At 44.6% G+C, this 11,508-nt stretch overlaps 1 protein-coding gene across 1 annotated transcript; it reads right to left on the reverse strand.

The window, feature by feature from the left end:
- Positions 1-6,630: 6,630 nt before the first annotated feature.
- Positions 6,631-10,801, reverse strand: LOC119277268 (putative E3 ubiquitin-protein ligase RING1a). Its single transcript, XM_037558524.1, has 10 exons — positions 10,439-10,801; positions 10,225-10,300; positions 9,073-9,131; positions 8,876-8,957; positions 8,619-8,739; positions 8,485-8,526; positions 7,837-8,364; positions 7,402-7,509; positions 7,105-7,305; positions 6,631-7,004 (listed from the first exon to the last, which is right to left on the reverse strand). Exons 1-10 carry the CDS (start codon positions 10,620-10,622, stop codon positions 6,972-6,974), a joined length of 1,434 nt encoding a protein of 477 aa, XP_037414421.1. The 5' UTR covers positions 10,623-10,801; the 3' UTR covers positions 6,631-6,971.
- Positions 10,802-11,508: the final 707 nt, after the last annotated feature.

Here is an 11,508-nt window from a genome sequence, read left to right on the forward strand (position 1 = left end):
CACACACACATGACTAAGACGTCGGAGGAAACCATACCTGCCATCCGCGAACCACAAGCCCAGGCTGAGCTACAGTAGAAATATTTTTACATTTTTTTTTTGCAAGGGCTACAGTAGAAAGACGAAAGCGCATTTTTCGTCCTCAACTTATTGTGAAGACCTTTTTGGAAACCCTAAAACTTATGTTTAACCTATGTCTTTCTCAACCCCTAAAACGGAGTAGACTTTTTTCTCACAGCAGTATTCCTCGGGTAAACCTGGTTTTGACTATCTCTTTTTATTCTTCATCCCTCAATGCTTAAGAGCCAGTAGATTTAGTCGCTCGCTATTCCTTTCGTGAGTTACAGCCGTTTGTCCAATTGGTGTCGTGAGCAAATCATCCCGCTCCTCTCTCTCGTCAATGTTCGCCCCTTTGCTTGTGAGAGCCACCATCATTGTTACAACGAAAGCATGTAACTAGCAGTGAGAGGTGTTGCACGGGCTCAGCGACACGACACATGAATGGAGCAAGTCGTGCTCTGTGGAGTTTAGGTGGAGATGGGAAGGCTTGGTCATTGGTCGGTAGTGGAGGGGTGAAACTAGCGTGGCCGGTGTTGGAGATTGTTGTCGCCAGCGAAGAGAGAGAGAGACGAGTTGCTCCCATCGCCAACCTCTAGAACTGCGCCGCCACCTCGATCCATGTTCCTTACTGCACATCTAAAGCGGGAGGAGCTGCTCTATAATACTTTCATGACGTATCTATATTTTTTGGTATTATAATTTTTGTTATGTACATGTGATATACATATCATTTATACATAGTTTTGCCACATGTCGGTTGCTATTATTTTTGGATTTTTTATGTAACAGAAAAATATCTTTTTAGGTACACAAAAATACAACGTTGATGTATGTTTTTTTAGAATTCGACATTGATATATGTACTAGAGGAAACCTTGCTCTAGCAGCCTAGTTGGAGGGGACCTACCAGGGCTCCACACACCCTAGTCATGCGGCCACGGCCTAGGTTGCATGGGCCCATCGCATGGAGTCCATGGACATCCTCTCCACTGCCTCTCAGGGCCCATTTCTCTATATATACACCAAAACCCTAGTCATATTTTTTTTGAAATTTTTACACAACCACCTCAGGCGATTTCAAAGCCGAGAAAGAAGCCTTTTCTCGCACTCTACCACAAAGGGTTAAATCAAATGACGGAGGAGACTCTTGACCTCCCAGGGCCATGAGTACCAAGGACTAGAGGGGAAGCCCTTCTCCCATCTAGGGGAGGCCAAGAAAGGAGATGAAAGAGGGGGGGGGTCCCCCCCTCTCTTCTGGTAGTGTTGGAACACCGCCGAGGAACCATCATCACCTTTATCGTCTTCATCGACTTCATCATCATCTCAATCGACAAATCCTTCATCTATACGGTGATTCATTCATTCACAAACCTCCATAATCCCATAACTTATCTCATTGTGTTTTTATGTGATTAATTTCTATCCAAAGATTTGTTGCAATACCGTTATGTCTGGGTAGTTTTGTTTTGTCCTATGTCACTGGTGATCTGTTATGATTAATATGAATTGTATGGTGTGATATGGTGTTGTCTCTTGTGTAATTGTATGAGTGTATGCATATGTTGGATCACACTTGAGAGTTAGTAATGTGTTGCGATGAATATACATGGGATGGTCTGGAGGGCATACATTAACGTACATGAGTATCAGAGTCAAAGCATATGGGATAAAGAGGACCCATATAACTTAATGTTATGGTTGGGTTTACCTTAATAAATTCTTAGTATTTGCGAATCCTTAGTGAGTTTTCAACCATAAGTATATATGTGTCCAAGTAAGGGTACTACATTAGCATAGGCCTCCTCCACAGATAAAACTACAAAACATGATTATCGGTTGTTTTATCATAACCAATGGCCTACGGACAATTCTGTAATGCCTATCACCATTACTTTCACTCTCTCTCTCTCTCTCTTTCTTTATTGCAACTTTGAATTTCAGTACCTTTTTTTCGAAAAGGGGGGACGCCCCGGCCTCTGCATCAGAACGATGCATGCGACCACATTTATAAATAAAAAGAGGTTCAACAAGGTCTTATAGTCTGCGAACAATAAAAATGGCAAGCTCACAAAAGAGCCTCAATGCCAAAAACAGAAGGCCCAAAAGCCACAACCGGCTGGCATAATAAAGATAGGTAAACTAATCGCCTATCCTATTACATGACCGTCATCCAAACCAGTTGAAGATATCCCGCGCTACCGTCTCCCACCGGACAGATCCAGTAACCAAACGCTCCCTGGCCTCCGTCGGAATGGGTAAGGACCACATACGGATCAGCGTAGTAGCTCGGAATAAAACCTGCAAAAATGTATTGTTGTTGTTCTGTTAAAAGCCAAATCATTTCTGCAGTTCCAAATTACCCACAACAACGCACATACTCCTACCCGAATGTGTCTAGCTGTTTCGGACTCTATCCCAACAAGCCACGTTCCAAATAACGTACTGACCGAATTTGGAGGAGTAATGTTAAAGGCAATTTGCACGGTGCGCCACAAAACTCTCGCCAACGGGCAATCAAAGAAAAGGTGCTTGATAGTCTCGTCCCGATCACAGAAACTACACCTAGTAGATCCTGTCCAGTTGCGCTTAACCAAGTTATCCTTTGTTAAAATAACTTGTTTATGCACAAATTACATAAACACTTTAATCTTCAAAGGAACTTTGACTTTCCAAACATGTTTGGAACTAGGAATAACACTAGAGTTAATGACATCGATATACATCGACTTGACTGTGAATTCTTCAAGCCTAGTAAGTTCCAACACAATCGATCGGGCTGATGAGCTAGCTGAACCTCCATCAGTCTACTCACCAAATGAAGCCATGCTTCCCACCGGTCGCCAACAAGTACCCTCCGAAACTGAATATTAAGGGGAATGGAATGCATAATCGTTGCAACAAGAGCATCACGTCATTGAACAATACGATACAGGGACGGATACTGGAGCGCCAACGACATTTCATCAAGCCAAGTATCCTCCCAGAAACGAGTGTTATTGCCACTACCGACAATAAACTTTGTTCTATTAAAGAAAGCGGCTTTGACTCTCATAAGCCCCTTCCAAAACGGCGAGTCAGTGGTCTCACTGTCACCTGGGACAAAGTCTTGGACTGCAGATACTTACTACGGAGAATCTGCGCCCACGTTGCCTCAGTCTCAACTAATAACTTATACAGCCACTTACTGAGAAGACATTTGTTCTTGACTTCAAGATTCTCAATACCAAGGCCCCCCTTGGTCCTTTGGTCGACAGATGATATCCCATTTGGCGAGTCGGTACTTTCTCTTTAGTTCATCACTTTGCCAGAAGAATCAGGATCGATAGAAGTCCAGCCTTTTCCTAACCCCAATTAGGACTTCAAAGAAAGATAAGAGAAACATTGGCATACTCGTGAGCACCGAATTAATAAGAATCAATCGGCCTCCATATGATATGAGTTTGCCCTTCCAACAACTCAGTTGCTTCTCAAACCGATCCTCGATGCACTTCCATTCTCTGTTTGTAGCTTACGATGGTGAATGGGTATACCTAGGTACGTAAAAGGTAAAGCCCCTAGTTCACATCCAAACAATTGCCTATAAGCCTCTTGTTCCTCCTTGGCTCTACCAAAGCAGAACAACTCGCTTTTATGAAAGTTAATCTTCAACCCTGTCAATTGTTCAAATAAGCATAACACCAGCTTCATATTTCTCGCTTTTGCCAAGTCATGCTCCATAAAGATGATTGAATTTCAGTACCTAACCTTTATTTACTTGCACCTTATACTCTTGCATATTACCTCTTTTATACTTGCACTTATCTTTTATTAAAGAGTCTAGGTAAAGTAAACGCTTGGTGTACCAAAGCTTGTATCGGTGATAGATAGAGCCCGAGAGAATAAGATTCCTACCTTTAGCTCCTCTGGGATATCGACACATCATATTTTCACCTCCACACTAGTAAGTGCTACGACAGTTCCCTGCACTTGGGGATTATATCACTCCCGTCGCTGAAGCAACGTCATTAACTTAGCGACATGAGGGTGAAAGTAGTGTCGTTTCATTATACTCGATTGGTCGAAGGCTCCAGGGCTACTAATGGTGCCAATGAAGACCCTCCACCCTACTCATCGGACCCTCAGTGGCAACTAATGATGTCAAAAAAATCAAGAAGTCAATGAAGACCTCCACCCAACTCCTCGAGCCGGTCAGAAGCTCCAGGGCTACTGACAATGCAATGCCCCGAGATATAGCATAGAGGGAAGACTCGGACCAACCGCCACGAGCCGGTCCAGGACCACAACTCAGAGCCCACCACATATACTAGGGTGCATCATCTACTTGGCCTACAAGATATGTATATTTAGTAGTCCATGTAAACCGACTTGGGACCATGTAACCCTACCCCTCATCCACATATATAAGGGAAGGTAGGGCCCTCCCGATTGGCAGGATGAATACTCAGTGCTCACGCACAAACCCTAGATCTCATATGAGACAACCATCAATAATCATACAATCAAACATGAGTAGGGTTTTATTCTCCCCCATGAGGGCCTGAACCTGGGTAAATACTATCTCGTGTGCACCCATCTGGATTCTCTATGCGTACGCTATCCCATGAATATTATTGCCGAAAATTACACCGAGAGAGAGACAGTGATATTCTCTCAGTGAGATGTGAGCTTTACTATGAGATCCAAAGCCACACTTTGCATAAGTTGAGGAACTAAAAATGCCCTTTACTCTAGGAGAAAAGAGTAAAAATGTGTTGAGACTACGGTGGAACAAACGTAAGTGCGAAAAGTAGAAGGAAAACACAAAATAGACACAAGATGTAGAGTGTCAGTCTCGTTTCTATTATTCAGTATCTACAGATAGAATAGGTGTGTACAATTGTAAACCTACCCTTTTTATATATGGACTTGATAAAGGGAAAGCCCGCTTATGGGGTCAGTTTTCTAACGCCCCCCTTGGACTGTTACTCATAATATGTCTAAGCCCCAGTAAAACTCTCAAAACTCTTCCATGAAAAATAAATAGATAAAGGGTATTGCACCAATTGCCTCGTTAAATACCTTCATTTATAAACTTTAGTACAACTCAAACAAGACAAAATTGTACAATCTGACCGTCATATGAAGTTTCTCTCTCTGAGTACCACAATTCTTTAAGTCTTCTCGTTCAAATCCCTTGAGCACATCTTCGAGTGTGATAGTAGGAGTGACTTACTGAATAGATCAATTAGTGAATAGATGTGTAGATTATTACATCACTTAGTATGTAGTCCTTTTCAATGTTCATCCACTTGCAATTCATGATCATGGCAGAATTCTGGATCAACCCGCTTCTTGAAGCGACTTCGCATATTCTGGACATGTGTAACGTATACTTTATTACATAGCTGGATAATTTTTGGTGCCTTTTGGACATCAAGCGACCCGATTCTCACATGTGGTATGTAATTCTCATGAGTTATCCACATCCTGGTGATGCTCTCTATACAGTGTGATCTCCCCTTTGTGGATACTACATTATGTTTTAGTATTTTAAGGGAATATGTAGTTCCTCCCTATATATGTACTCTTCAAGTGTGTGGTCTCAATATAAACAAGTCATGGATGTGACTGCACATCCCACTATGGCTAATTATTTTTATTCGTTCAATAGAGTGGTTGATATCGAAGCAATATTCTTCATGCCTTCCTAATGCTATTCCCTTCGTTTCAAAATAAATGTCTTGAGCTTAGTACAAATTTGTACTAAAATTAGTACAAAGTTTAGACATTTATTTTGGGACGGAGGGAGTATTTAGTAAGATCTGCATGGTAACTCACTCAACATGTTCACTACAAATGTGACGAGGTGATTCATGCCGCTGCAGATGTGAGCACTTCTAGGCACTAAAGTATGATGCCGAAGACCGTCTAGTGTTTTCCTCCCCCGCCTCTAGGCTTGTATGGACCTTTACCATAAGGTTTAAAAACCCTTTGGGATTGGAAGTGGGTATGATTCATTATGACCAGATCTTTTCAACACTTTCGATTTGTGTTCATAGATTATCACACTGATATTTCTTCGAGAATGTTTGATATCCAAGATTATGACATAGATTATCACACTGACATTTCTTCGAGAAGGGAAGCCTTGGCGCAGTAGTAAAGCTGTTGCCTTGGTTCAAATCCTGAAAACAGCCTCTTGCAGAAATATAAAGAAAGGTTGCGTATAATAAACCCAAAGTGAGCACAAGGAGACGTCTAACAGCAACAACAATAAAACAAAGTAACAGGAATGCCGAATGCTTGCCCAGTGAGGCCAATAGTTGAGGTACCTACTCCATAACACATACTACTCCCTCTGTTCCAAAATAGATGACTCAACTTTGTACTAACTTTAAAGAGAGTACTTGTGAAAAATCATAAATGATGAGCCTCTCTCACAAATTTACATCGCGCATGTTTTTTTTAGTGCTGCATGGTCTTTTTATTTGACCGGTCACAATTGTAATTGCGTGTAGAAGCGAAATGTCAAACAGAGGATATATGATCCAGAAATAAGAGCATGAACCCCGCAAAAAAAAAGCATGAACATGAAAACAACAAATAATTTCTTGACCACTTTAGCTCCCAATTTTCCATGATCCCAGCAACTGGTATATAAATGAACTAAAAGGAGACATCTTACTTTACCAATTTAAAACTAACACTTTCAATTCAATTCACTAGTATTAACACCATAAACATCTATATATGTTACAAAGACAGTCGATCAGTCTAAACAAGAACTCATGAGAAAAAGCAATTTCGCCATTTTGCACATGGAATCCTTTATACACACACCGGTATCCCGATGAAGACCTGATATGCACCATAAAACCAGCTGTGATCCACAAACTGATAACAATGATAAAAGGCCGCCACAAAATAGATATCTAGCCTTGGCGTTTCAGAGCATATATCAATTCCTGTCAAGCAGCAATTGAAGGGAAAAAATGCAAGGTTACAAGATGGCACAACAATGAGCAAATAAATGACAGCTAAACTCATTTCAAGGTTGGTTCTTACCAGATCACCATTACCAGAGGCAAATGAAGGGTGAAGGTCCAACAGAAGCTTGTCTTCCCTCAATCTTTCCAAGCCATCAAAGAGAGACAGTTTTGTCTCAGCAGAACCAGAGTCCTTCACTGCAACACTTCTATTGTGGAGGTCCACCCTTATATACATCTCAAGTTCTTCAACTTGCCGAGACAACTGAAGAGCAATGAACTGAAAACACGAAACGCTTTTGGTTATTTGATTTTTAACTACATGGACCAAAGCTGCCCAAAAGTTTAAAACTGAGAGAGGCTTGCAAACAATCACCTGTAGAAGATGTCGAATGGACACCCTTGGTCGACAACTTAGATAGGGCTTTTCCAAGTTAGGCGTTGTTTGTCCATCAAGAGGAAGAAGAACAAGATACAAGTTGAACTGCAAGAATATTTTATTTTTTATAAAACAAGAAAAATAATGTGAAACAGTTTAATGCAGATCTACATGAGCGGAACTACTAGAACAAGAGAAATAGGAGAGGAAATTGCAGAGGAATGCTCATACTATGCAGAAAAGGCCAGCATCACTATTTATGCATGACCACATGGGGCATGCTCAGGAAAGTTTTACTTTTGTCCCTCTTTGAAGTGTCCCTTTTGCAACAGCTTTCAGTTTTTCAGTAATTTCTTGATTATAAATGCCAAAATTTATGCCCAGGAAAAATAATGTGGAATTTATATAATTGCGCATGCGGTTCTATTGTACCTCCTTGTTTTCATCAGTTGCACGGAGGTGGTCCACCAACTTCGCGAAACGCCCACCCTTCCCCAGCCTGCCGTTTGTTCCACCAGCATTGTTGTACCGAGTTTGGCTTCTTGTGCCATTTTTTCCCCATGCGAGCATCTCACCCCGCAATGGAGAGGTGGTGAAACCTTCTTTTAGAGATACTACTTCGTCATTCTCCTCAGATCCGTGGTCACTACTGGCAATGGTTCTAGCAGGAGAAGGTGTTGGTGCAGGCCTTTTTCTACCTCTTCTCTGCCTTAAATCTGGAGACTGGTTATCAGGAGAAGGCGACTCTTTGCTCTCAACATTAGCATTTTCTTCTTCTCTATCCTCATCATCAGAGCCAGTAGGGGCAATATCACGAGCAACCGTTCTACCTCTCCCACGGGTACGCACATTTCTCCTGTACTTCCTTGCAAAAGCACTGGCAGTAGCTTTTGCCGTAGGACGCTTCTTACCGAGGGCCTCCGACTGCTTTCGAATCATCTCCTCGATGGTTGCTTGAATCTTCCATCAAAAAAGTGATATCGATGATAAAATAAAAATGAGAAGGAAGATAAATACTGCATGAGAAGATGTGAAACACAGTGCTGTAGCTATTAGTTATTACCCAGCAGATAAACTTACCTTCTTATTCCGAGTCCTCTCCTCTTCACCGAAAGCAAGTTCCTGAAGCCTCAAGTATATGAGAACACCAAAAGAAGAGCTAAATGGGGCTAAATAAGAAAAAAAAAATGTTGACGATGTAACATAGACAGCACCTCTTCCTCATACTTATCAATATCTGGATACAAGGTTGCAATAAGTGCATCATAATTAGGATCATCCCTCAAAGAACGTCGACTTGCACAATGAGTACGGCATGCTGGACACTCATTATTTCTGCAAAATAAGTTTGTACTGTCAAACGAGGAATGGTTTATTTTATGATTTTTAAAACAAAATTAGACTGTGAATTTCACAGTGTCAATATTGATAACGTGACAAGCTTGTAGACAAATGATGTTTGGCAGCATACCCTAGCCTCATAGATTTATCAATGCAATCCCTGCAGAATCGGTGCAAACATTCCATAACCGTTCTTGTCTTCCGGATAATGCCTGCAAATTAAAGAATCAGACTTTTCATCTGTCATATCTTCATGTGACAGAAAGTGACACATGTAGAGAAAAATGGAATCCATCCTCTAATCAAAATGACAACAGGTATATATACCTAAACAGATTGGGCACTGGACTTCTTTTCGGATTTCTGCTAATTTCACGAGCACAAACCTGAGTAGAAAAAAGTAGTTCATGTAAGGTTCCAGCTGTGTGAAACATCAAGTCTTTTATAGCATCTATCAACCAAAATGATCCTGATATTTTTTTAAATAGTTCAACATAAAGCAGTAGCAACAAATCTAGTAACGTACGATATCTGACATAAAGAATAATAGATATGGTCTTGAGACCAATTCTGATCTACAACGCTGCTCCATATAAATTTCCATAGCATGTGTATTTTCAATAGGACTGCTGGTTGAAGAGCATGATATGCATTTGTAACAAAGTGCTATGTGCATGGAACTAATAGGGAAAATCATAAGGAAAAGAGGAGTCTGTACACAGGAAACAAAATTAGAACTTAGAACACAGACCTAAGCTGCTATAAAAAAATAATGTTAGAACAGCTAACAAGATAGTAAGGTGACATCAACGAAAATCGTCTAGGACAGCTTAACGGACAATTTCAACTAGAAGTTGACAAGCTATGCCAAATTATCAACATATAGCCGCAAGATAAGAGCAACGAAGCTGCGGATCTTTGTAACGTACAAAAAAAACCACGAGACAAACAGAGCAGTTCAGATGCAAGTGGTTAGCCGGTGACTCCAGTCCAGGCATAACAATGCAGCACTGGTAGCTTAGACAAGTGGGACTGAGACCGAATACTATTCCAAGGAATCTCCGTCACGGGCTCACGGGCATGGCGTGGCGTGCAATATGATCGAAGCATGCATACCATCGAAGAGGTCGGATGCATAGCTCGCAGAAACAGGAAGGAAGACTGTTAGTTGGAAAACATATGCTTGCATAGATAGGGTAGCGATGCACGATGGCCTGATCACCGAACGAAGAAGCAACGATATTCGCCGCTCTGAGAGTCTAACAGACTATCTGAGACCACCAGTTCCGGCAGAAACGTCGCAGATTGACCGGCGTGGGTGGGTGGGAACAGGATGCGATGAGGGGGCTAGGACTAGAGCATCAAGCATGGCAGCGCGAGCACGCCAAAAGATAAATCGCGTAGACAGCCAGACGGGATCCACGAGACCGGAAGGCCGGACAGGGCCGGAGAGACCCCGGGGGAGGAAGGAAGACTCACTCGTCCATGTCGCCGTCGCTCTCCGACGACTCGGTGTCGCTGTACGCGCCGCCGCCGCCGCTCATCGCGCCCGAATCTGCCAAACCCATACGAAACAGAACACGAACGCTTCTTAGCCATATTCACACGGGGGCATGCAGCAGAACAGAACGCGGCAGCCCGCCTGCCTGCCAGCCAGATACGATACGAGGGGCCCGGATGCGGTTAAGCTCACCGCCTGCGCGCAGCGGCTGCGGGTCGGTCGCCCGATTGGCGGCGCCTCCGGCCGGCGTCGGATGGAGCCCTCCTCCTCCCCCGCCGGCGGCGCCGGCCGAGGGAGCGTCCGCCCCGTTGGCCTCGACGTGGTCGCGGGGTTTGGAGGACGATGGCAAGGGGAGCTGGCGCTTCTGCGCGGGCATTCCGGCGTAGGATCCCGGGCCGCGGATCCCGGCGGCGCGGCGGGGGCCGCCCTCGCGAGGCGTTCGGGGGAGGGGCGGGGGATGTGGCGGTCGACGGGGAGGACGGGACGACTGGAAGGGAGGAGGGAGGTGGCCAGGCCAGGCCAGGTGGGTGCGGGACGGGAGGGCGGAGAAAGAGAGAGGAGGACCGGAAAATAAATAAGGAACCGGATGGATGGATGGATGCGTGTTCGCGTTGTGCTCGGTCGTGGAGGGGGAGGGAGCCCGGCGTCCTGCGTGTGGCGTGTGGCGTGTGGGGCCTGCTGCTCGGGTCGCCTCCACCGCGGTCTGCCTGTTTGGCCTGGGGAAGCGCGCGGGAGACCAGGGGCGAGGCCGGCAGCGAGCGACGCCAAGGACATGCACGCCGCCTCGCCTGCCGTGCTTCTGCTGGGCTCCTCTTCCTCCGCCTGTAGCACCTGCGTGGGGACAAAGCGGCGGGCAGCCGTACTTCCATTCCATGCCGCTCGATTTGGTGTAAGGGCCCGCGTTCCTGACATAGCTAGAAGACTCGTCGGCAATCAGCTTCCCGAGCTACTGCTACCCATCGTAGCCATATTACCGTAGTCGATTTTGCGCAGCCGGCTGTGCCGCCGGCGCATACGGCATAGCCCTTGGAGGCTCTGCCGCCGAGGCCGGCCGGCGCACCGCGCACAGCCGCCGCACCCTTCCCGCGCCTGGTGCCGTACCGCCTCCTCGCCTGCCGCCGCTCGGCCAAACAAGCCTCTTTGCCGATCGGCGGGAATCAAACAAGCTGAACTTAGATCACCCGCCGGGAAAACTGATCTCTGTCCTTCAATTCGTAGAGCAAATGGAGAAAAGGCATCCAACAGGAGACAGAGCAATAGAG

This window comes from Triticum dicoccoides, chromosome 3B (assembly GCF_002162155.2).
Source record: "Triticum dicoccoides isolate Atlit2015 ecotype Zavitan chromosome 3B, WEW_v2.0, whole genome shotgun sequence".
NCBI classification, from domain to species: Eukaryota; Viridiplantae; Streptophyta; class Magnoliopsida; order Poales; family Poaceae; genus Triticum; species Triticum dicoccoides.